Source organism: Silene latifolia, chromosome Y (genome assembly GCF_048544455.1).
Source record: "Silene latifolia isolate original U9 population chromosome Y, ASM4854445v1, whole genome shotgun sequence".
In the NCBI taxonomy this organism is placed as follows: Eukaryota; Viridiplantae; Streptophyta; class Magnoliopsida; order Caryophyllales; family Caryophyllaceae; genus Silene; species Silene latifolia.
In genome coordinates this window covers 196,674,976-196,701,783 of record NC_133538.1, presented here as the reverse complement: position 1 = coordinate 196,701,783, position 26,808 = coordinate 196,674,976, and the positions used below count along the sequence as shown (strand labels likewise).

At 36.5% G+C, this 26,808-nt stretch overlaps 2 protein-coding genes across 2 annotated transcripts; one reads left to right on the top strand and one right to left on the bottom strand.

Moving 5' to 3' along the window:
• Nucleotides 1-4,689: 4,689 nt before the first annotated feature.
• Nucleotides 4,690-5,495, bottom strand: LOC141629770 (uncharacterized). Its single transcript, XM_074442720.1, has 3 exons — nt 5,461-5,495; nt 4,942-5,347; nt 4,690-4,797 (listed from the first exon to the last, which is right to left on the bottom strand). Exons 1-3 carry the CDS (start codon nt 5,493-5,495, stop codon nt 4,705-4,707), a joined length of 534 nt encoding a protein of 177 aa, XP_074298821.1. The 3' UTR covers nt 4,690-4,704.
• Nucleotides 5,496-23,842: 18,347 nt separating this feature from the next.
• LOC141629769 (uncharacterized) lies at nt 23,843-26,478 on the top strand. Its single transcript, XM_074442719.1, has 7 exons — nt 23,843-23,908; nt 23,999-24,058; nt 24,220-24,351; nt 24,465-25,141; nt 25,275-25,464; nt 25,594-25,782; nt 26,164-26,478. Exons 1-7 carry the CDS (start codon nt 23,843-23,845, stop codon nt 26,476-26,478), a joined length of 1,629 nt encoding a protein of 542 aa, XP_074298820.1.
• The last annotated feature ends 330 nt before the right edge of the window (nt 26,479-26,808 follow it).

Genomic DNA, 26,808 nt, shown 5'->3' with positions numbered 1-26,808 from the left:
CGGGCTAATTCAATGTGGGCTGTCAATTCATTTTTTCCTAATTTGTCAGTTCATCTCTTCTAAACATCTAAACAAAATTTCTTCATCAACGATTAATATGTGATTGTAGCGATTGTTCATAGATTCCAAACCCAAACTCCATAAACTAATCAACGATTCATCAATTGCAGCGATTGTTCATTCCAATTGATGAATTCCGTGAGGGTTGTGAACCGATTAATATCGTGATTCCAATTGCAGCGATTTGCCGATCAACAAGCTACAGCAATAATATCGTGATTTCAGCAATTTCAGAAGACTTTATTCGATTAATTTGAAGGTAATTTCATCAAAATAACATACAACAACGTGATTTCAGCAATTTCAGAAGAAGATTTCGAATAATTTCGAGGTAATTTCATAATTTTGATCAAAATTGAGCTCGATTAATTTGTGTTTCAGTTTTAGTTTGTAAAATATTGTGATTGTAGTGGAATCGAAGGCTCGATTTTGTGTAATATGAGGAAAGTGTGGTGGGAATAGGTGATTAATTATCATGTGAGTATTTGGTTGATTACTTGATTGTGCGAATTTTAGTGGGTAATCGAACAAACAACAACAGCTTTACAAACGTCAACTTATTATATAAAATTTGGCGCAAAAATGTAATCTGTTTGATCTGGTCCATTATATGTAAGCATTGGTTTATCTCTGATTCTCGATTTTGTGTAATATGAGGAAAGTGTTTGATCTGGTCCTTTATAAATTTGGCGCAAAAGTTTACTTCTTGCTGTCCCAGACGGCAGCAAGAAGTAAATGGCAGTACTCACAGCCCGATCAACCTTGTCTGTGCACAATTATATCATCAGGGCTGTTAGAAACTCTATTTTGAATTCTTCTCTTCCACCAAAATCCTAACCAACTATCACAAATAAGCTATCCTGTTTCCAGTTTTACCCTCTCTTTGGAGAAGAGGTTTGGAGGGAAAACGAAGGGAATAAATTCCCTTGTTTGGTTAGCAAGTTGGGGTGAAAGATTTAGATGGAAAATGTCATTTGTCCCTTCCCCTACCCCGCCTTTCCTTTCCCTCAACATGTATCCTAACAATGGTCGTGTATCGTGTTGCTCACAAATGCAAATGAAAGTAACTGTAAAACCAAGAAATATAACAGAAAAAATCTACAGTACATGCTTGAGCAATCAACCAAAGAATGAAATACCAGTGCAAAAGTTCGACTTTCGCATATTCGCGAAAATTCAACTGGAACCAAAAGTTGAGTAGAAATCCTCCTTCCCATTTATTATATTCTCCCCTACGAATTTGGTAACTAAACTATACCAACTCTGACCAATATTTTCTCACAATATAATATATATATATGATTAAGAATTTCTAAAAACGTTTTCTTTGATGGTATGGCTTCAAAGTAGCAGAACAAAGCAAGCCTTAAAAAATTTATATGTAGCTTTTGAACTTCTGATTTTTCTTTTGCATCCTGCGTTTTTTTTAGGATGGTGATGAGTTGACTGGTCTTCACTGCTTTCGCCATCTTCGTGACCATGTAGCTGCTTCAATGGAGTCCATAAACAGGTTGGTGAAATTAGTTAATTACTATGGGTATTATCATCTTTGAAGGCATATTATATTGTTGGCTTTGTTACTCTTCCGTCCGCCTCTTCTTGTTCTATGATTGAAGTCTTCTTGTTTTGGTGGATAGTAAATCTTCTGTAACATTTAATTGCTGATAATTTGATGATGATCAAATTTCATAATGCTTGCTCAGCTGTTATGGCTTTGCACATCCTTTGTACTATGCAATATTCTTTTTGTATATTTGTAGGTCACTTAATTTTAAATGTTTTAGTCATGTAAGCTCATGATTGGCCTTAAATCCTGAATTGGGTTAGTGGTCTATCTTTGACTCATCAAATTCATTCTTGTAGCATTCTTTCAGCAGAATTTATGCGTGCGTCTTTGCACGATGCTGGGAATTTGGATTCTTTAATTGTGTCAAGAGCAAAGGAGAGAGCTTCAATATCTAGTAACGGAAGGCTTGATGATGTGAGTATGCCTTTAATTGACCAGTATTTCCTTTCCTCATTTCACTAAACAACCTTTTCCCCTATATCTTCTTTTGTGTGATAGCTCCAGAAAGACCAGTTGACAAGCCAGCTCGTTTCTGGGGAGATACCAACAAGTGCTACAAATAGGTGATTTTGTGAATCTCGGTCCTTATGTTGTGAATCTTATAGCTTGTTTTGTGAACATGTAAGATAATTTTCTAAAACTTGGTCATTATAGGTGTTAGGAATCACCTATTTTGTTCTTTGCCTTATTTTGTGAATCTCAGTCCTTATTTTGTGAATCTCATACCTTATTCAGTGAATCTTAAGGCTTGTTTTGTGAAACTTGATCATCATAAGTGGTTAAAATCACCTATTTTGCTCTTTTCTTTATTAGGTGAATCTCAGACTTTGTTTTGTGAATCTCAGACCTTGTTCAGTGAATCTTAGAGGTTGTTTTGTGAAACTTGGTCATCATAAGTGGTTAAAATCACTTTTTTTGCTCTTTTCCTTATTTGGTGAATCTCATACCTTATTATGTGAATCTCATACCTTATTCAGTGAATCTTAAGGCTTGTTTTTGTGAAACTTGATCATCATAAGTTGTTAAAATAACCTATTTTGCTCTTTTCTTTATTAGGTGAATCTCGGACCTTATTTTGTGAATCTCGGACCTTGTTCGGTGAATCGAGAGCTTGTTTTGTGAAACATGGTCATCATAAGTGGTTAAAATCACCTATTTTGTTCTTTGCCTTATTTTGTGAATCTCAGTCCTTATTTTGTGAATCTCATACCTTATTTAGTGAATTTTAAGGCTTGTTTGTGAAACTTGATCATCATAAGTGGTTAAAATCACCTATTTTGCTCTTTTCTTTATTAGGTGAATCTCAGACTTTGTTTTGTGAATCTCAGACCTTGTTAAGTGAATCTTAGAGCTTGTTTTGTGAAACTTGGTCATCATAAGTGGTTAAAATCACGTTTTTTGCTCTTTTCCTTATTTGGTGAATCTCAGACCTTATTTTGTGAATCTCATATCTTATTCAGTGAATCTTAAGGCTTGTTTTGTGAAACTTGATCATCATAAATTGGTTAAAATAACCTATTTTGCTCTTTTCTTTATTAGGTGAATCTCAGACTTTGTTTTGTGAATCTCAGACCTTGTTCAGTGAATCTTAGAGGTTGTTATGTGAAACTTGGTCATCATAAGTGGTTAAAATCACGTTTTTTTGCTCTTTTCCTTATTTGGTGAATCTCAGACCTTATTTTTGTGAATCTCATACTTTATTTAGTGAATCTTAGGGCTTGTTTTGTGAAACTTGATCATCATAAGTTACTGGAATAACACTACATGCTCTTTGGAATAACATGAGAAACATATGACTCGAATACTCAGGTGAAGTGGTGACTTATAAACTTATATTGTGGTCATTACATCAACTGTAGTGTGTTGGTGGAATATTCAGTTTCTACTAAACTAGCTCATTAGCTCAATTGGTAGAGCATTTGTGCAATTGCACAAAGGATGTAGGTTCAATTCCTACATGAGCTTCTATTATCAATATATGTAACATAAGTGTTACTTTATCAAATAAACAGTGTTATTATATATACGAAACAATGTTACATTATCAAATAACTAGTGTTATTCTTAGCTAGCATCACTTTGTTCGATAATTATTGTTACCACATAGAACAACTAATGTTACTACAAAGTGTAACTAGTGCTTTATATATGTTCGTCTATGTGGGGCTCGAACCCACACCATGTGCAATAACACATTGCTCTACCTTTTGAGCTAATAGACGACAATGACCAAATCCGATATGAAAGTAGACAAATAACAACTTATACTCGTAGATAAGAATTTTTCAACCCAAACTAGCACTAACAAGGCTCAGGTGAGTCACAGTGCATGTGTAGCCCTTTTCGGTATAGTAGAAAACCTCTACGCATTCGGTTAGTCCAATGTTAAATTACATATGTAAATGCCTTAAAATTCCATGTTAACATCCCAAGACACCCCTATCTCCATTTATTAAGATTCCACATTAAGCTGAAAAGTATTGACAATATGCTATGTATCCATGAACATGCCATTTAAAACATGAACTTCGCATCTGGTAAAAGCACAAAACAATGTGTATAGAGCGAAGGTCCCCGTAAACAACATAAGAACCAGATGAGCGCCAAATATTAAGATTAAATTCAATACTTCCATAATCCGTTACCTAAATTGTGAGGCAAAGTTTTTTACAGACTAAAACAATATCTTTTTGGGTGTAAAGTGAGCCGCAAAAGCATCTTTGATGCTGATGAGTTTCAAAGCCCGATCATGACTCATGAATACTAGGCCTATTAGCACTCATTGATTTACCGGGTAATTAAGCTAACCTTTGCAGACTAAACATTAGTATTGGAAAAAAGGCAAGAGAGAATTCGGTAGAAGAACTTTAGTATTGGAAAAAAGGCAAGAGAGATGACCTCCACTGTTCCAGCTGAGCATCAAAGGAGCAGTCATTGTGATCCCCCAGGAAGTCATGAAATTGGCAAGCTCTCTTCCCCAAAATACATGCCATGTACATTATAAAGCAAGCTCTATTATTACCTACATAATATCTATATAGAAAGGACAAAATTGAAAACATTTCGGAATAGGAAGGCTAAGAGAAATAACAGCTTACTCTCAATTCTTCGACAATCGACTTCATTTGTTTGTTTTCCTGCATCAGCCTAGCAATCTCATCAGCTTTGGTCTGGAGAACAGAAAACAATAACAAAAAGATACCTGTAACAGCTAGTCACCCAATAGTGTGTAGTAATGAGTAACTTCAACTGTTAAGACTTGTATCAATGACAAATTCCATGTCATTCCACAAGTGGACTGAAAGCATACGTACTTGAGCTTGTCGAGCAGCTCCTTGCAATGCAGCTTCCATCATTTTCATCTCCTTTCTAACCTTGTCTAGCTCAAGGACAGCATGTGCCGAGTCAGAAGCATCGAATGTGGGGCTAAGTCTATCATCCTTCCCATGAGCTACATCTTTGCCAGATGGCTTCGGCTCTTCAATCTTTTCATCATTCTCCTGACTTACTTCATTAGATACAATCTCATTATCATGAACATTAGAAAGTTCAGTCAGCAAGGTATGGTTTTGGGACTCGGTAGGGATGCCGATTCGACAACAACAAAGAACAACATCACCGGTCTCGTAATCCTCAATCTGATTGCCGCTCTTGTCATCACTTGGCCCTTCCACCGTCAGTGTGGAGCCCACATTGACTCTTGCATGGCTTCTTGCATATCTAACTCATTGCTCACTTCCCTAGTAATATCATTATGACTATGTTCTTCATCTCGTGTGATTAGCCTTTGCACCTTGGTTTCATATGACTCGTGTTCGAAGATCTCATATCACCGCTCCTTGATATAGGACTCCTCCGATGACTCCATTGTCACAAAGATCTTGACTTGTGGATTCAGGTGAGTCATCAGGCTCCTGTGCATCGGATTTGGCTTCACCGAGTCCTTAGTTGCGTAACTAGCTTCCTCCACGCTTTGAGTCAACATGATCCTTTTGTTCTTTTAAATCCTTATCTACTTCAAGAGGCAAAAGTTTCTCGGTTGCAGGGTTCCCATCATCATCAACTACATCATCTTTCTGCCCATCAACAGAAGATGGGCCCTCAATGGTTTCTGATTTTACTGGCAAATCATCGTTGGTTTTGCTTAGTTCATCAGATTGTTGCAGTAAAGTTACAATAAGGTGTTCATCTAATCTAAAACGCATAGATTTTAAATACTTTATCCAACAAACTCAGAAATGAAAGTGACCCTTTTTTATGTCTAACCATTTTACCATCGACTGAAACTTTACAGCAGCTTCAAAATCAGACCAGACTTGCAGGCATGATAGCTCCTAACTACGAATGAGTTGGGGTGCCCCACAGGTACCAAATGAAAGCTACAAGTATTTGAGTATAACTACCTGAATACTAAAATCGCCGCCAAGCGAAACATTATGAGAAACCTCAGCATTAAAATCACCAACATTAGTACCTTGAATCATCATCTGCCTTTCTTTACGATCAAGATCCGCGGCGAGAGCGCCAAATCGAATTCGAAAAAGGACCTTGTAATACTCAGTATTCACACAATGTATCTTTAGCGCAAAGTTTTGCTTCTTGTACTTCGTGGTATAACATTCCTCCATTCTTTGGATCCCTCCATTGTTTGACTGATCGAAATTGAAGTGTGTGAAGGGGGAATTGAATTATTAGCTAGGTTAATTGAAGTGGAATTTGGGGATTTGTTCGATTGATTTTGTCGGAGATTGAGAAGAATTGGATGAAACCCTAGATTTTGAGGATTTGTTCGATTGATTTGTGAAGGGGGAATTGAATTATTAGCTAAGTATATTAGTGATTAATTGAAATGAATACTATTAATCAAAAGTACCTAAGCTGAGGACGATAACGGAGGTCGGAAGCTAGATGAAACGCAGTAGTAATGGCGGTTGGAAGCTCGATGAAAGCTCGGTATTAATGGCGGAAAAAAGAGTGAGCTGAAATCCAGATTGAAGAGAGAGAGAGAGGAACATGCAAAAAAAAAAATGAACGAGTAATGACGATGATGAGTTAGTTGGGGAGTATATAGAGGGACACGTGTTATAATCTGGTGACTCTATAATTCTTAGATCTGATGGTTTAAAATGAGTCCAGCCGCCTCACCCTAAGAAGGGTGCCTCACATGATTCAATCTCTATATATATATATATATATATATATATATATATATATATAGAATCAGGATCCTGTACGAACCAAATTATGGTGCGAACCGTACGAACTCATCTCAACCATTGAATTAAACAGAATAAAGGGCGCTGATCTCGTATCACTCTCCCCTATATATTCTATCTCATCCCGTATCACTCTCCCTCACCTATTCTATCTCATTCATTTTCACTCAAAACTCACCAACCACTTCCAAACTTCACATCCCACTTATCGGTGACCTTGATGCAGCTCCGACGGTGGCTTATCGTCGCATCAACCGCACATCCCACTTATCGCCAACGACCTTGACGCAGCTCCGATGTAGTTCACCAAGCTGCAACTCCGTCACCGGCCACCCAGACTAAAACCACCTTATTAGATTCGAAATCCTCCAAAACATTCAGTAATGCGTTTAATTTTATGAAATTGTTCTTCGTTTTTCGTAGATCTATGGTTTGAATCACTTAGTTTTTGAAGAAAACGAGATTTCGAATGAAAAATAATTGAAGAATAATTTGACTTGATTTTTTCTGCCATTAGATTGTAGATCTACAACCACCGTCAGAGGTGGTGGATTTTAGGCAACTATGACGGTGGTGGTGCGCATGGGTTTTATGTTTTTCTGGTGGTTTCTCTTATGCTTAACTCCAATTACTACTAGATAGGCTCCGATCTGCTTTCTTTATGATGATGGTCGTAGTCTGCTTTCTTTATGATGATGGTCGTAGTTAAAATCAATAGTTGAAGTATCTTTAACATTTCGTAATAGACAATGTGAAAACAATAAATAAATCCATCTAATATGTACGATTAATTTCTTTATTACTACTAGCTAGGCTCCGTGATACTTGATAATTGATAAAGCACAAATATCTGAATTTTTTTTGGTACTCAGGACTCAGGAGTGGCCAGCCCGAAATACAAATAAAGAGCTAGCTACATACGAACTATACGAGGAGATAGAACGGTGGATAATCCAGTATGATGATTGTATTTGATGCTTCAATGCCTCGGTTTGCTACCAATCACTAGCCCGATTAATATTCACAGCAGTGGTTATGGCCTAGCTAAAGACGGATCAGTGGTCAGATGTTGGGTGTGGTGGTGACGACAATGGTGGGGTGTGCATCGATAACGGCTGCAGTGGGCTCGGTAAGGTAAATCTGAAATAATTTTTGTGTGGACAATGGGCCAGTGGAGTTGGGCTCAATAACGGCTATAATGTGCGTTGATAACGGCTGTAGTGGGCTTGATAACGGCGGTGTGGCCGACGTTGGGTCTGGGTGAGTTGTTGCCGGTGGAGTTGTGGCGGCGGTGGGGTGGTGCGTTGTGGCAGTCGGTGGTGGCGGTGCGTGGTGGCAGTCGGTAGTGGTGGGAAGTAGTGTTTGGGGGTGGATACGTGGATGAATACTACTAGATACGTATACGAAAACTACTAGATACACATACAAATTGTGTATCTGGTAGTATAGACATGCGTATCTGAGACTACTGATATGCGTAACTGGGAGTATTGACATGTGTATCCGCAAAAAGTGTAAAACGTATCCACAAATAATATAAAATGTATCTGCAAAATATAAAATATGTATCTAGCTTTAGTGACATGTGTATCTGTAAAAAAAATTAGTATAAAAAAAGTGTAAAAGTGCATATAGAATTTTATTGTGGAAAAAGTGTATCTACATATATTATAAAATGTATCTGAATAAGAGGTGTGTGTGGTAGAGAAATAAAGTGTATCCGAAAAAAAAAAAAAAAAAAAAAAAAAAAAAGGTCAACTCAAGTTTAGTTAAATGCGGTTAAATACGTTAACCCGATTAGACTCGAATCCGCCCCTATATATATATATATATATATATATATATATATATATATATATATATATATATATATATATATATATATATATATATATATATATATATATATATATATATATATATATATATATATATATATATATTTGGGATCCTATGAGAACCATGGAGATAATGAGAACCATGAGAACCACTTAGAGCCCTTAGATCAATCTAAAGTTTGACGGTGAGATGAACAGTGTTGATTAACAAAATTAAAAACAACGACATCCCCCTCCCAAATTCTTCACTGAAATTGATTTACACAAATCCTTATTCTCACTCATCTTTTTTTTCTCTCTTTTCGACAATCATTCTTTTCGATCATCATCTCTGATCATCAAACTTCTCAAATTAGCTTCAACTTATTCATCACCAGGATTTTCTGACCTCTAATCCGTTTCAACCGCCATCAACGAGGTTCATTACCTCAAATTAAGGTACTATGCTGCTCTAATTAATTGCAATTCTACTTCATATTTTCCCTAATTTGTTCATACATGTAATTTTTCCTCATATTCGTCAATTTGTGTACTGCTATTAACCCTAATTTCTGGTAGTTTTTCTATTTAAGGTAATTAATTGTGGTTGGGAAGACTAATTTGGATGAGTTTCGTATGGGGAGTACTACTAAGGCTTCTGCTTTTCAGGTTTACTTCATTTTCCAGCTTTTCTTTCGCTCCGTCGTTTGTTTCTTTTTTTTTCTTGTAGTACTGCTTGCACATCTAGCAATTTCATTTTGGGTTATTTGGATGCTGAACCAAGTTCCGTAGATTTCTCAATTTCCCTCTTTTCTTTCTTTTTCCTCAATTTTTGTAATTTTCATGATTCAAATTAGTTCATTAAGTTTTGAATTCCTGATTTGTTCTGCTTTCTTGCTATTGTTTTATTGTTGGGGGAAGGGACTCGACGAGACGGTCTGCGACTTTCTACACTTCATAGTAAACAATTTAATGACAGCTGATAGAACGAAAGGTATACACTAAAAATTTGCCAACTGCAGAGGGATGACCCATTGACCATGAAATGATGAAACTGTAGCTCTTTTATGTTGAATGCTCTACGAAATTGGGAAATTGCTTTGCGGTGGTCGTAGCAATCAACTCATCATCATAAATTTAGAGACAACATCAGAACAACCGAGCATCTATGGAATTTACTGGGTCTTGTATTGTTACAAGAAATGCAACATCCTCCGATTATAGTTCCTCTCTAATATGAGTTTGGATAAAATTCCAACAACATCCGATTTAGCTCATCTCAATTTCAGATATTTGCAAACAAATATTTCTGGGGTTCTTGTTAAATTGTATTTATGGAGAGGAATAGAAGCAATATGAACCATACATGTTCAGTTGTTCACTGGTGGAAAGTAGTGTAGATGTGTATAATAACTAAGAAATGGTTGGGTTATCATTTTCCCCCCATATATTGAAGTTCTAAAAATTTAGAGGCGCTAAGCTTCTGCCATTATTGATTCTTTTTATTTGTTTATTCAGATTGCAACAAGTTTTTATTCTACCAGTGTGAGAGTTGGAAACAAGGATTTTCTTCCGCGCCTAAAACAGCTGGATGAGTGCATAACGTATGTTGACTGCTCTCTTTAGTACTGCGAACCTTCTGCTTTCTTATTTTTGTATATGCATTCTCATTGTTAATCCTATTATTTGTTGTATTTGCATTTCTTAACTGTAGATATGTTGAGAGCAATCCGCAATTTGCTGAATCCAGCGTTTACTTAGTCAAATTTCGTCAACTCCAGGTGCATGTCACTGAATATATATCAACCTTTTGAGATTATTTAGGGAAAAAAAATTGGGGAACCTCTCTTTGATGGAAGTTCACCAGCCAGATATGATATTTTCTTTTTAATCTTATTGACAGTCGCGTGCATTGAGTATGATGCGGGCCTATGCCCATTCAGTCTTAAAGAATGCATCATCTCAGGTGGACTATCTTTTATAGAATAGATATATTGTTTTACGTATGAAGATAGAACCTAAGCTTACAACTACCCTTTTTGTGATGAAAGGTCCACGAAGTTCTTAAATGTCATTTGTTTTCAATTGTCAGTTGCATGTTGATTAATAACATATTAATCGATTCAATTTAGTAGTCAATCACGATCTATCTTTTTCGCCCTTTAATCATCATATTTTCGCTCCCCTAATTCGCTTCAACCGCCGTTACTAAGTGTGTGTGTGTGTGTTTCTCGATATTGGATTATATTTCTTTTAACTTGTTATGCGTGATTGTTGGAACTAGCTTATGACTTATGAACGAGAAGTTCTTAATTTCCCTGCCAATTGTTTCGAGTGTAGCCAGACTTTGGTCCTCCACTATATTTGAATCAACAAAATGATTCATCAAAATGAATGACTCTAGTCTTCCCTGCCCATATGAGCTGCAATATTCAAGCTCTTTTTTCTCACTGGATTAGTTGGGTGCCCTGTCCCTGCTGTCTTGAGTTATCCGTTTTCCTTTCTACTGCTTTCTTGTTAACTGGGAAAAGTACTCTACCACGCTCTAAATTTTAGGATACTTGTACCGTGTACATGCATGAAATAAGGTTCTATGTGCATGAAATAAGGTTTCATGTGCTTGAAATAAGGTTCTACGTACATGAAATAAGTGTTAAATGGGCATGAAATAACACTATATATGCATGAAATAAGGTTCTATGTGCATGAAATAAGATTCTATGTGCATGAAATAAGTGTTAAATGGGCATGAAATAATACTATATATGCATGAAATAAGGTTCTATGTGCATGAAATAAGATTCTATGTGCATGAAATAAGTGTTAAATGGGCATGAAATAAAATTATATGTGCATAAAATAAGGTTCTATATGCATGAAATAAGGTTCCATGTGCATGAAATAAGGTTCTACGTGCATGAAATAAGGTTCTACGTGCATGAAATAAGTGTTAAATGGGCATGAAATAAAATTATATGTGCATAAAATAAGGTTCTATATGCATGAAATAAGGTTCCATATGCATTAAAATGTTCTTTAGTTGCATCAGTTGGTTATATTATGATACTCGTATTTATTTAGCGTATTTTAAAGGCTATTAGCTCAATGGTAGAGCAATGTGCAAATTTTGCACAAAGGTATGGGTTCGAGTCCCATATAGCCTATTAGATGCATGAAAAAACAACCTATGTGCATTAAACAACCATATGTATGCATGAAATTAGTGTCCAATTTCCTCATCTTTTTTCTTTAGGTCCGTGATAAGAAGTGGAAATAGGATTACCAAATACACTATTTCATTCTTAGAATAAAAGAAAGATTTGGTATTTCATAGCCAATATGGGAGTCGAACCCACATCTTGTGCATTGCACAATGCTCTTCCATTTGAGCTAATTGACTTTCAAAATAAGTAAAACGTAAACATTCATAATATAAAAACGGCAACGATGTCATGACGAGATTATAAACTGATTAGTGGGTCATTTAATTGAAGGTTTCATAACTATGATAAAAAGAGGTAGACACGGAGCTATTAAAAGCTCTCAAACACACTTATAACTGAAGGTTCCTGATGTATTTCACATTTGCCTTCCAATTTCTAATGCCCTCATCCTCCGCCAAATTAATATTGGCAATTTACTCTTCAAAGAATGCTACAAAGAACAAATTACTATTAATTCGGACATTCAGAAACAAAACAAGTACAAAAGCTCTTTCTTTTAGTTTTAAAATCTACCAGAGCAACATGTTTCTGCTATTAAATCTTCGATTCATAAGTGTTACTACCAAAAATGGGAATTCTAGCTTCACTGTGAGGACTTCAGAGAGCAAAAAAAAAACATAAAATATGAAAGCAAAATTAGATAATCAGCTACCTACAATTTTCAAAGACAATGTAATGGAAAATACATTCAAATGAAAAGAAAGAAAAAAAATTAGATTTGACAGGGGTTTCAAAAGATCTCTACTACCACCAAAAGACTTCTCAATCCAAAATTTAGTCTGAGTTCAGAAATACCTCAGGAAGAGGAAGCTGCACAAGAACGCCATGAATATCTGGATTCTCATTAAAATTTGTCAAAGCACGGATAATTTCATCTTCGAGCAAAGATTCCGGCAACTCTGCAACTTCGATCTGAATCCGGTTTCTTCACAAGCTAAGATTTGGTTGCGAACATAGGTTTGGCTATCTTTTCTATGACCCACAAAAACTACAGCCAATCCTGGAGGTTATTGAATCCAAAAGAGATGAATTAACATTGTCTTCATTCATATCATCATTTACCATAGCCATTGCTACAACCACAGCCTAGACGAAGGGCCAACTACAACAGGAGACTGTATATAGAACCGCAAATTGTCACACCTGATCACAGACCATTATCAAAAATAATCAGTGAGTGACATGAACATGAACCTAATCATTTCTTGTCATGAACTATACAAGTAAAATAATCGGAAATGCCACAAGGAAAGATAACAATGGACTAAATATTGTAACAAGTCAACTCAAGTCTCGATTACTAACAAATCAACTTCCCTCCCGATTACTTAATTCTCATCTATCTCGACATAAATCAAGCTATCACAAATCAACAAGCATCAAGACAATTAAACCCTTCAAAGAACCGACCCCAAATCAATCCCCAAAGCAATAGCATATACCCTACGAGACAGCAATTTTCGAAATTGTCGCAAAACAGCAATCATATGGTCTTCTTTGGTGGATGAACCTGATTGGAACACTTTCAAAATATGAATTTTACTGCATTTGGCATTTTGGCTCATTCTGCTCACCTCATTAGCGATCTCACGTCTGATGTCTTCCGCAATGGTCTTTCCATCAATCAAAGCAAAGAGACAATTTGGTTAGTCAGTAGCAATATTCAAAAAACTACGACTGAAAGTCCTACAAAAGTATAAGCAAAATGAGTAGGCAACAAAATAGAAAGCTCAAACATCTTGCGATTTTTTACAATTAGAAACTGAGTGACACCATATTCATGAACATAAACCCTAATTTCACAAACGTAAGTCAACAATTTCAATTATGCACCCCAATTAATTGTATATAAACTCGATTCAACTATTTATCAAACGTAATTTGTTGACGAATTAACAAATTCCAAACAAATAAAGTCAAATTTCTATGGAGAAGTTAAACAAACCTCATTGAACTTATAGCATTGGTAAAGATCAAAATGCTGATAAAATTCTCGGAAAAGGACAAAGTAGATAAACAGAAACCAATTTAAGAACCAACGACCACTTTGCCATGCTGTGATAGATGGGTAAACCACGCATGCAAAGGCAATATGAACAAAATCAAACATATGTTGTATATGTTTTCGAATAGCATGGCAAAATCACTAAATCGAACTCAGTGGAGGAAGAGATTAATTGGCATGTTTTCGAAAAATGAATCACCGTGAGTAATTGTGTTTGATGCTGTCAAGGCCTTTGAGAATGATAAGATTACAACTACAAGTCTTGGTGGTTCAGGTGGACAAGGATCGGGCTAAGTACATTCAGTTTTCTATACGCACACACACATCAAATTCCAATTTCAATTTCTGAGTAATTGACACAATTAGCTTATCATCGATCAAAATAGAAAAACTTTATCCCCACAAAGGCAGTTCTCGTAGGAAAAAATGACATGACGCCAATGCCAAAAACCAGAAAGCAAAATAGCACCACAAATTGAACTCAAAAACTGCAAAAAATTGTCTAGTAGCATTAATCAACCAATTATTCAAAAACTGCAAATTATGGCTCACTAACAATACAATCAATCACAGTTTTCCCATTTTTACCAACAAAATTTACAGAATTGCTCTTCGTTGGAATATAAGCACCCTGTTTGAAAACCCTGCATTTACAGAATTGCTCTTTGTTGGAATGCTTTTCTTCAAGTCAACCTAACCAGACTCTACGGCTGCCCTCTTTGGAGAATGTCAATATGTACCGGTGTGACAACCTCGAGTCATTCTCACACGGACATGTCGAAATGCCCAAACTAAGTGAAGTTAGTCTAGACAATTGCCCCAAGATAGAATGCTTTTTATCAGGTCTCTCGATGAATAGGTCGTTTTGAGCTTAATTACCGTGTTTGGAGACGTTGGAGATTAAGCAATGCCATAACATGGTGGTATTCTCCTTGTCCGCGCCTCTAATGACTCCCAATCTAAGTTATATGACATATTTGGAAGAAGTATTCATTGCTTGAGTTTGAACGCGTTTTTGCGGCGTAAAGCAAGACCAAGGTTTTAGAAGACGACTATTTGAATGTATATGAACTGTAACTTAATCACGAATTCGCAATGTTGGTCTTATTCGTGCTGTTAGATAGGATCACATACTTGGTCATCAGGTGTTATGGATCATTTAACCACGGATAATTGACATTGCTAACAAATACTGCAAATTGAAAAACTGCAAATTATGGCTCACCTCAAGTCTGGTTAGGTTCTCACAATTCTGTAAATGCAGGGTTTTGCTCTTCGTTGACAAAATTTACAGAATTGTCTAGTAGAATTGCTCTTTTAAAAAAAAAATAGCAGAAAAAGTTGAGCAATCACAGCATAAATCACACAGTATAAAACTTGAAAATAAGCACATTCACACAGTATAAAACTCGAATCAACAAATTCGAAACAATTGAGGTAATTTTTCAATTTTCCCCAACCCTAATTTCAATTCCGTACCCCAATTATACGAATATAAACTCGAATCAACAATTCGCCAATCCTAATTTGTTGAAAAATTAACAAATTCGAAACACATAAAGTCGAAAATCAAGGAAATTAATAGAGAAATTAAACAAACCTCGTCGATTTTTGATGACCAGTGAAAGATGTCCGATTTACGTCGCCATGGATGAAGAAAGCAACAGATATTGGTGACCTGGGGAGAGAGAAAGAGTAATTTGGTTAAACGAGTAAATGAAGGAGGATTGAATAAAAGATGTGATATGATGTCGGTCATTCATTTGTTTCATATCTAAGGGCTGTGAGACGTTCTCAAGGTTCTCATTATATTAGTCTAGCATCTTAGATGAGTATAGCATATCAATAAGAACCGTTGGATCTTATTGATCCAACCGTCCTGATTATGACACGTGCCTTAATTTAAAAAAAAAAAAAAAGTAGGCGCGCTGATATAATAACAACGACACATTCATTATTCATCATAAATTCACTTCCTTTTCTCTCTCTAAAACGCCTGTATCTCCCTCTAAAAACCGCTTCACGTTCTTTTTCTTTGGCAGTTAATTCACTAAACCATAAATTTTTTCCGTAAATTTTATTACATCAAGCAAAATCGCACTAATCAAGTGAAGATCATTATTATATTTACTCAGAACAATCCTTTCGAAGATGACGAAGAGGTATAAAATCGCTCTATTTCATTATATTGTTTTTAAACTTATTTACGAATCGCATGTTGTTGTCATTGCTATTATTGTTGTTATTGTTGTTGTTTTTAGTATTGATTATACTATTTTTTCTTCAAATAATCATCGACTTAGGGTTCCTATTTTGCTCAAAGCAGGAAATTGATTTTTCCGCGAAAAATTAGGTTATTATTGTTGTTGTTGTTATTGTTGTTGTTGTTGTTGTTAGTCTTGATTATAGTGATTTGAAGCGTTTATTAATTGATCGAAGAAAGAAATTGAGTTTTCAGTAAAAAATTAGGTTATTACTGTTGTTGTTGTTGTTGTTATTGTTGTTGTTGTTAGTCTCGATTATAGTGATTTGAAGCGTTTATTAATTGATCGAAGAAAGAAATTGAGTTTTCAGTAAAAAAAAATTAGGTTATTACAGTTCTTGTTGTTAATGTTGCTGTTGTAATTGATTTAGGCTAACTGTTTTGCTCGAAGAGAGTAACTGATTTTCTGCGTTCTAGTTTTTCGCTTCAAAATTAGGGTTAATGATTTGTAATAAATGAGCAATTAATGTGTATTACCGTTCTGCTTTCGATTGATTTATTTGTTCGTCGTGTTGAGTTATTTGTGATTTGCAGGGAATGTTCATTTTCCTGGTTAATAATATTTCGAACAAATCTACATAACAATAATATTATCAAAAACTGTCATAGTAAAAGTGTATCCCCTATCGTTTTAAAGAGCAACAATTGCTTCTGTAACAGTGTTACTGTAGTTTTATATTAAAACAATTGTTTGACAATACTGTAACACTGTCTCATTCTGTGAGGATACTATCATTCTTATTCCATTCCACATTCTTTCTCAGACTCGTCCACCATCATTCCTCTTGATTTAATAGTTTGTAATTGTTTTAGTTTTAATGTTATTCTGTTTTGGTTTTTTGATAAACAATCTCGGAAAGCAGAGGTAGTACCTGAAAAATCTGATGTCGTAAGAAGGCCAAAGTGGAAGCATCGGAAAAGACAAAGCAGCAAAAAGCGCCGACACGAAGCCTTCCAAACCGTCGGCAAGACAGAAAAACGTCGAAGCATCTCCTGCGATCGGTATGTCCCTATAACTCTTCGTCGTGTTGAGCTGATTTGCATGAAATGTCTCTTTTCCTGAAATTAATAATATTTCTCAACAGATCTACATTAACAATGTTATTCTTTGTAACACTATCGAGTAAAAGTGTATCCCCTATCCTTTTCAAGAGCAAAGAATGCTTCTATAACAAGATTGTTCTTGTAGTTTTATATCAAAACAATTGTTTGACAATCTTTGTAACACTGTCTCATTCTATGAGGATACTATCATTCTTGTTCCATTCCACATTCTTTGTCGACTCGTCCACCATCATTCCTTGTTTTTTAATAGTCGTAATTGTTTTAGTTTTAATGTTATTCTGTTTTGGTTTTTTGATAAACAATGTCGGAAAGCGGATTTAGTAACCGAGAAATCTGCTGTCAAGAAGAAGGCTAAAGTGGAAGCTTCAAAAGACAACGAGCAAAAAGCGCCGACACGAAGCCTTCCAAAATGCCAAAGAACGAAAAACGTTGAAACATCTCATGCGGATCAGTATGTCCCTATGAATCTTCGTTGTGTTGAGTTGTTAGTGATTTGTATGAAATGTCCCTTTTCCTGAAGTTTATAATATTTCTCAATATGTATACATTAACAATGTTACTTTGTAACACGATACAAAGAATAACAGATACTACCCCCTATCCTTTTAAAGAGCAAGATCATTACCTATCATGTAGTAGTGTAATTGATTTACTTTTAATCTTATTCGATTTTGATTTTTGGAAAAACAATGTCGGGAAAGCGGAGGTGCCCCAGAAATCACCGACGAAGAAGGCAAAAGTAGCAAAGATCGGAGAAGACACCTAGCAAAAAGGTGCCGACACGAAGCCATCAAAACCAACAAAGACAGAAAGGAAGTCGAAGCATCTCATGCATCTGAGTATGTGTCTACAAATCTTTGCTCGACCGCAAGTCACTACTATTAGAGTTTATGATATATTGTCTCATTGTTACAAGAAAGAAATGAATCAATTGATCTTTAAAAAATTATTCGACCGCCATTATTCGTATTCCATTTGTCATTTCTTCAACGACTTGACTACCATCATTCCTTTTCAATTTAATTGTTGTCTCATTATATTGTTATTGTAAACTTCGATTTTAATTTTTGAAAATAACAATGTCGGAAAGAAGAGGTAATCGAGAAATCAGCTCCCACTAAGAAGGCTAAAGTGGCCGCATCGGAGAAGCCACGAGTAAAAAGGTGCCGACAGAGAACTTGCCAAAGCCGACTAAGAAGATGCAGACCGAAAAGTCAAATCCTACAAATGAAAAGGCGACGAAGGTGCCTACAGAGAGTCTACGCTAGGCAACACCGCTCCTTCAAAAAAGGTGCCGTGAAGGAAAGTAAAGTGCCTACCGAAAAGATGCTTAAGCCACCAAAGAAGAAGTACAAAGGAGCAGTGCGAATGTTCCGATCCAAAGAAAGTAAAAAAGAAACCAATGTGCCGAGGAAGAAGGCAAGCGTGAAAAAGTCGCGCATGATGTACCAGTGTTGTCGAAGGAGCAATCGGTGCCCATTGAGAAGCAAGCAAGTGCACCTCCTCAAAAGGCGGCAAAGAATCGTGCCAACGTCAAAGGCAGCGACTAAGCAATCAAAATCGGTTGCAAAGGAGACAAAAGAAGAGGTGCCCAAAAAAGTTATCAACAAAAAGTCGACCCCGAAAAATAAAGAACGGCCAAATCTGCAGAGTTGGTGACAGAAGAGGTGGCAAAGAAGGTGCCCAAACAAAAGACGGCGGAGAAGGTTGTACCAAAAAAGAAATTTTCAGCGGCAAAAGAGCCAATAGCAGAAAAGCTAGTAAGCAAGAAAGAGAGCGTGAAGGTGTCTGTAAAAAAAGAAACAGACAAACGCAGTGCCAAAAAAGGTGGCAGAAAAAAGAAACCAGTACGAGTAACAAAAAAGAGACCTAGAGATAAGCCCATGTCATCTGAAGATGAAAGTGATAGAGATTATGAGGTTTCGGATGACTCGAGCGTCAGCTCCAAAATGTCAAAGAGGGCTAAAACAGAGAAGAGACCAACCAAGACGGTGGTGAAGGCTGAAAAAGAAGAGGTCTTAAAAAAGTATGTGTCTTTCTAGTGGCCAAAACTTGTATGTTTAAAGTTTCAGTTTCAGTGTTACAGTAACACCTATACTGTAACATTTTTATGCTGTTTAAGTGCTACTTTATGTGATGTCTTTATAACATTGTCGATTATACTTGTTTGTTAGTTGATCTTAGAAGGAAATTAATTTTCCATTAAAAAATTAGGTTGTTGCTGTTCTTGTTGTTATTGTTGTTGTTTGTGTCGATTATACTGATTCGTAATAAATTTAGCCTAACTGTTTTGCCCGAAGTGAGTAATTGATTTTCTGCGTTCTATTTTTTCGATTCAAAATTAGGGTTAATAATTTGTAATAAATGAGCAATTAATGTGTGTTACCGTTCTCCTTTCTACTGATTTATTTGTTCGTCGTGTTGAGTTGTTTAAAGTTTCAGTGTTACAGTAACACCTTTATTGTATTCTTGTTTTGTTGCTTTCTTACTGCTGGTTTGTTGGCATAAAATAGTGTCACACTATTTAAGCAGTGGTGCTAATTTACACTTCCTTAATACATGCCGGATAAATACCCAACTAAGTGCAGGGCCCAGTCGTTGGTCGATGTTATGAGCAAGCTTATCGTAAAGCAAAAGAAAGCCATTAAATAAATTGGTTTTGGAGGACTATTGAAGATGAATATATCAGTAGTCCCTTCCGGGCTAACAGACTTGCTTGTTGAGGCTTTTGATTACGACAGTTTGAAGGTTCATGTAACTGAAACAGAGGAGTTTGAGCTGTCACAGTATGATGTTCATGACCTATTTTTACTGCCGGTGAAGGGTAATAATATGGTGCTGACCGCGACTGGTCGTGGATCCCAGGCTGAGGACACTGAGTTAAAAAACAAATGAAGAAGGAAGTTCAACATCTCTACAGCACAGAACATCAAGCTAGATTTGGTGACTAGTTGGTTTAAGAATAACAAGGGTGCCTGCGGTGATGAGTTCAAGCAGATGTTCGTTCTTTATGCGCTCTCCACTTTTTTAGCACCGACTCCAAATTATTCTGTTGATTTCAGACTGTTGAAGGCTGTGGACGATGTTGAAAAAATAAAAGGTTTTAATTGGTCAAAGTATGTCTATGAGAAGGTAGTTGAGAGTGTCAAGGGGTTGAAGACAGGAACGGTTAAGTGTCTTTGTGGGTGTATTGTGGTGCTGCTGTTGGCCTACATTCATCGGTTTGAGTTCCATGGCGAGGTACAACCAACTGACTTATCTCTGATACAGCATTGGACAGATGAAAGTCTTTCAAAATGAGTCAAAGACGAAGGAAAGATTGGTTGTCTAGGAGTTGATGAGATGTCAGAAACTGTCTATCCTATTTGCCTTGGCAGGGGATCCCCAGCTGAAGGTAATGTGGCACTGTCAGTGTAATATCGTCACTGTAATATGGTCACTGTAATATCGTTACTCTTGTAATGGCTTTACTTGTAATAACATTATCATTACCTTACTATATTGTTAATTATTAATATTAATTACTAATTACTAATATGTTTCGTAAATAGGATGGGCGAAATCGATGAAGGTGAGGATGACGAGGCAGTTTTTCTTAAGAGTAGTGAGGGAAGGGAGTACATCTTGATGGAGAAGCTTCCTGGCATTGAAACAGATGCCGAGTTGAAAGAAAAAGCTGTTGATGTGAGTTGTTTTTATAAATTTAATTGTCTGCAATTGTTACAACTCCCAAATCTGGTATCTAATTCGTTTCTTTCTGTCTGGTTTATTGACTTAGGAGACCGACCTGATGTTGCTAATGTATAGAAGGGATTCCAACCTTGTTCACGAGAGATTTGCTCAGCAACTGAAGGTTTTCGAATCAAAGCAGAAACAGAAATCACCACTAAAGCCTGAATACCTTAAATATGCCAAAGATGTTGTGCGAAAGGCTGAATCGTTGAAGAGGAGGGCGAATGACTTCTCGGTATATACAAGGTCCAAAGTCAGTAGGAAGTTGGAATCATTTCCAATAGAGAAAAGTCCTAGGACAGTTAAGTCAGAATCCCTGGTAAAGGAAGTATTGAGCAGTTTAAGTGAGCAACATCATGAAGAAGATGATGAAGAGGATGAGGAGGTTCATGACGAGGACATGCAAGATGAGATGGAGGACGGAGTGGAAAGTGATGATGAGGACGGGACTGATGATGGCAACGATGATGACGGGACTGATGATGGAGAGGATGATGATGAGGACGGGGATGACGATGGCGGCGATGTTGAGAGTCGTCTTAAAAACAAGAGGCTTCAAGAGGGTGGCACGGACATAGATAACGATGAAGAAAGTGCCGATGAGGAGGAAGACGATGAACAGGATGAAAAGGAAAAGGAGGACGAAGAGGAAGAAGACCAAGAGGAGAAAGAGGAGGATGTAAAGGATGTTGAAAGCCAATCTGGTGAAGGTAATAGATTGAGTAACAGTTTTACTGTTATTTCTTTTAGTTATAGTTTTACAATACCACTGTTACTGTAATATTTTATATATATTAATAGTTAGTAATATAATATTCAATTACTTACTTCTGATGCAGATGAAGAGGATGATGCAGAGAAAAAGGATGATGCAGATGAAGACGATGATGCAGATGAAGAGGATGAATCTGGCAAAGGTCAAGAGGATGACGGAGATGAAGAGGAGGAGGATGATAAAGAAGAAGAAAATGAAGACGACAAAGAGGGGAGTGGCGAGGATGATGAAGATGCATCTGATGAAGGTAATATAGTAACAATACTACAATAATCTAATCACTTGCACTAACACTGTTACATCATCGCTGTTATAGAGTTTTCATTTTACAAATAATTACTAATAATCAATTACTTTCCTTTTAGATGAAAACGATGATGCTGATGAATATGATGCGTCAGGGCAGGGTGACAAAACAACTAGCGAGCCAGAAGATGGATCTGGTAAAGGTAATAGTGTAATGCTGTTATAGGCTTTCTGTTACTGGGTTCTTTTTTAACAAACAATTTAGTAATATATTTTCATTCATTATCTGCTACACAGATGACAAGGAAGAGGCCGAAGGTGATGCATCAGGCCAGCCTGAAGATAACCCAACTAGTGAGGCAGGTGAAGAGGCATCTCCTGAAGGTAATTGAGGAATCTATTTAAACTCGTTGTGTCAGAGGATGTAACTGTAACAATGTTACTGTGACGTAATTTTAACAGAAATTTACAGTGTATCTATTGTGCCTTTTTCGGTCAAAGAAAAATTGTTAATATATATTGAATCCAATTACCTGTGACACAGATGACGAGGAGGAGGCGGAAGTTGATGAATCAGGCAAGCCTGAAGACAACCCAGTCAATGAGGCAGCTATAGAAGGATCTCCCGAAGGTAATAGAGAAATCTATTTGCACTCGTTGTATTAGCTGATGTAACACTCGTTAGCACTCATATCTTTGTAATATCTTTTATTATAGTAATGCTGTTACTTGTGTCGTAGTTTTATCAAGTTTACAAAGTGATATATATATTCAATTATCTCTACACATGACAAGGAAGAGGCCGAAGATGATGCATCGGGCCAAGTCAAGAGAACCCAACGATCGAGGCAAATTGAAGAAGGATCTTCTCAAGGTAATTGAAGTAGCAAATTTACATAGAACACTGTTAGTATAACTATGAGGCATTGTTGGTCCGAAAAACATTAGTAATTTATATTCAATTCAATTACTTGTGCCACGATATAACAAGGAAGAGGCCGATGATGATGCATCGGGCCAGGTTGATGACCAACCAACCAAAGGAGGGAAATGAAAAGGAAGATGACGATAAAGATGAAGAAGAGGATGATGGGAATGAAAAACCGGATGAAGAGAACGATGATGATAAAAATGAAGACAAGATCTTTGGTGATATAAACGAAGATAACAAAGAAGGAGGATGAAGCAACTGGTAATGAAGACGCCGATGGGAATGATGAAAAAGGCGAGGAAGGAGAAAAACCCAGTGAGGCTGATGATGAGACAGTTGGCGACGAAGAACCAATAACTACTCAGTGCAGTCAGGTAGCAGAAGATGACGACGATGATTAAGTTGATATTGTCGATGATTGTAGTGATGAGATCCTTTATGACGATTATGACGAAGATAATGGCGACCACTATTTGTTACATGTCGAAACAACTGAAGACTGGATGCGCGTGATGGATCCTCGCTACGGCTGCACAATCGAATGTGGCCTACCAGCTCTGGATCTAACACTTGTGTCCAAGACTATGATAAAACACAAGGAGATAATGGCGCCTATTCTTGAAGTTAGGAAAGAAACAATTGACTATTGTTTTATCGACGATGACGAGAACCTCTCAGATACGTGAGTACTTTATTTACTCTTGCACTGTGATAAACAAAACGTTTTACTTTGCAAGTGAATACTTTTTTCAACCGAATAGTTATTCTTTTAAACTGTTACTCTATTAAAAGGTGTTCTAACTATTACATATCATTTTCCAACAGGGAAAGGCTTGTCTCGTATGGGAAGTATCACTTCATTCCAAGGGAAGATTTAATTTCATTGGCTCCTGGTGAGCTTATTTATATAATGGTGACTGAATGTTGGTCAATGTTGCTCAATGACCTCATCTCCGAAAGGTAGCAGTGATACACCATTGAGGATCTTCATGGGCTTGGGTCAATCAGTATGTTCTTGTAATAAATAAATTTTTATTCTTATTTATTTTGTGTTTCTATAATGTTTATTGACTTTGTATTTATATTTATTTTTGTAGGACGCATTAGCAACTATGTCTATTGGAAAACCCGTTCAAAACAGACATTTAGAAAGTGAAGTTTTGTTGTCCTTCACACAAAGGATCAAATACAACCCGAGTCCACCGAATTTCGACTCGATATGGTAAACCACATTATCATTAATATTTTTTTTTATTCTTATATAAGTAGAGTGTATAGAAGTTCTGTTTAGCAATGATATATATCTGCTTAATTGCAGATATTCATTCCACTCATTCTGGAGGACCACTTTTTCTGTGCTTGCAAAAATTTCATGTCGAAAACCGTTGACTACCTAGACAACAAACCCTTATATGCCAGATCCCGAAAAGCAAAAATGGCAAGAAATGCGGTAAGTTTCTCTACTTACAGTAAAAATGTTATACCTTTAAATTTCCATTAAAAAATTTGGAAATCATTGTTACAAGAACATAGATACAAAGAATGATGTTACTTTTTGTGCAGGCAAATATCATGGGGAAAATGTTATCAGAAATGCAAATTGCAAAAGGCTCCAAAGTGGAAAGTTTCCCACTTCAGAATGTGAAATTTAAATGGCAGAGCATTGCAAAAAATGTGGATTGTGGGGTTTTCATGATGATGCACATGGCTTTCTACACGAGGAAGGTTTTTGACTCTGAGCTGAGGGATGAACGGAAAAGAATGTTGTACCGTGCTGAAATATGTGCAATACTTGTTCTTAGCGACTTGAATCAAGTACGAAAAGAGGTGCAAGGGAGGATATCAAAATTCAGGAATGAAAGGGAACAACTGAAGGAAAAGCTGCTGCAAAAAAGAAGGCTGGAAGAGAAGAAGGAAAAAAAGGAAGAGGAAAAAAAGGAAGAGGAAAAAACAAAGAAGCCACAGGAAAAACAAAAGGAGGAAGAGCCCAAACAGCCGAGGGTGAAGTCGGTTGCTTACAAGCGTTCTCCTAGAGCAATTGGTGAAGATGAGGAGATAATATTTAAATTTCATAAAGATGATGCTATGGGATGTTCTCTAGGTCACGGTGAAATTGACGGTGATATATTCCTAGTCTCTGAATTTATGAGAGCAAATCAGAAACTGCTGTCCAGTACAACTAATCTGAGAAGGCACGTTCTTGATTATGCGTTTATGGATGATATCGACTTCCACAAAAGGTAAAATACTTGTTGTTACTGTGAAAGTGTTACTGTTACACTGTTTCTGTAAAAGTGTTTTTTAAACACTGTTTATGTTACACTGTTTCTGCGAAAACTCTTGAGTAATCTGACTCTTATGGTTCTGTAACAGTGAGATCCTGGCTGCGTTTGGAGACAACAGGAGGTTGACAAGAGCTGATATACTCTCACTACGTCCTAGGAGTCACACAAATTGGATGGTGTTTGAATGCTGGTCTCTACTCTTGAATTATGTCGAGAACAGCAAAAGAGGCACAAGGGCAGCAGGGCCAACCATACTTTACTTAGGACTAGGTCACATGGTAAGTTGCATCGGTGTTAAATGTCCGCATCATTCAATAACATATGATTCTTTTACAAGGGAAATCTAACCCTTACATTTTTTTTTTTTTTTTTAAAAACTACAGCATGCTCTACTGGCTGTGATGCAGGAGGATAGTGAACAGTCTGATATAAAGAACGAGTTGTTTGAAATTTGGGATAATTTCATCAACGCGAGCAAGGCAAATTACAGACTTGATGCCGAACTTATTTTTATACCTTGTTTGGCTGGCTATCACTACTTCTGTGTGTGTATTAATTTCCTCAACAAAGAGATTAGTGTGATCGACAAATCAATCGTATGCTAATCGGGAGTCTTCATTCAATTACGACATCGCAATGGCGTGAGTAAGTCCCCCGAGTTGTCAAATTGTATGTTTACGATTTCATTTTCGATTTCATGTTACAAGAATAATACGTATATCGTAACATTTTTATGTTTTCTTCATGTTCTTGTACACCTATCTTTGTAACATTGTTGATTACTCTGATTTCTTAATTGATAGTAAAAGGAAATTAATGTTCTGTTTCGACGAGGCCGGTTGCATGAGTGACTACCTGGACACAAAGGGCGACGTGAGGGTAACTCGAAATGCTCCGCTATCCTGTGGTAAATGTGAAGTTTAAATGGCAGAAACGGGCTTCCGTATTTGAAGAGTCAGCCTGTATCACTATGACAGCCGTCTCCAATTTTTTGGGATAAGCAAACAAGCCTTCTTTGCTCAACAACACATTTTATCGGCGGGCATGTGCTTCCCAAATTGCTGCATGTTTGCTCATGGCTGACATCAACAAAATACGGGCTGAATTGTTGGACGCTGTTGAAATCTTCAAAAATCAAAGAAAACAATCGGCCCGATATAGCTGCAAGGAGGGAAGCCGCTAGAATGCTCAAAGGGAAGGCAACGGAAGATGAATTGTCAGACAAAGAACCACCGATTGCGAATGAACCAAAGCCACTCAACACCGAAATGCCTGTACTTCGTTTAAAGTGAAAATCAAGTGATGTACTCTAAAACAATGTTACTTTAACAACGTAATAGTGGCTGTCATAGACAGTGGAACATATTTTGGAATATATTACAAATAAGTTTATTACTGTGACAGTAACTTATTATATGCAGAATTCATTAACTATGTTACTGTAACAGTGTGACAGTTTCAAAAGTGAAAAGAGAAAACATAATTTGACAATTTGAATTCTTCACTCTTGCAGCTGTTATAACTGCACTTTATAGGGAAAACGAAACATGGGTTGGATAAATTTCATGTCTTATTTTGTCTTTTGGAATTCAAAAATTAACTGTTTTTTTAAAGCATTTAAT

Bases quoted from the DNA above. Each gene is read 5' to 3' on its own strand.
- LOC141629770 (XM_074442720.1), bottom strand. From the start codon at position 5,495: ATGGAGTCATCGGAGGAGTCCTATATCAAGGAGCG. The intron at 5,348-5,460 runs GTGATATGAGAT...GCAATGAGTTAG, and splicing joins GAGTCCTATATCAAGGAGCG to ATATGCAAGAAGCCATGCAA. The intron at 4,798-4,941 runs GTACGTATGCTT...TCTGTTCTCCAG, and splicing joins GAGCTGCTCGACAAGCTCAA to ACCAAAGCTGATGAGATTGC.
- LOC141629769 (XM_074442719.1), top strand. From the start codon at position 23,843: ATGACCTCATCTCCGAAAGGTAGCAGTGATACACCATTGAGGATCTTC. The intron at 25,142-25,274 runs GTAAAATACTTG...GTTCTGTAACAG, and splicing joins GATATCGACTTCCACAAAAG to TGAGATCCTGGCTGCGTTTG. The intron at 25,465-25,593 runs GTAAGTTGCATC...GCTGTGATGCAG, and splicing joins ACTTAGGACTAGGTCACATG to GAGGATAGTGAACAGTCTGA.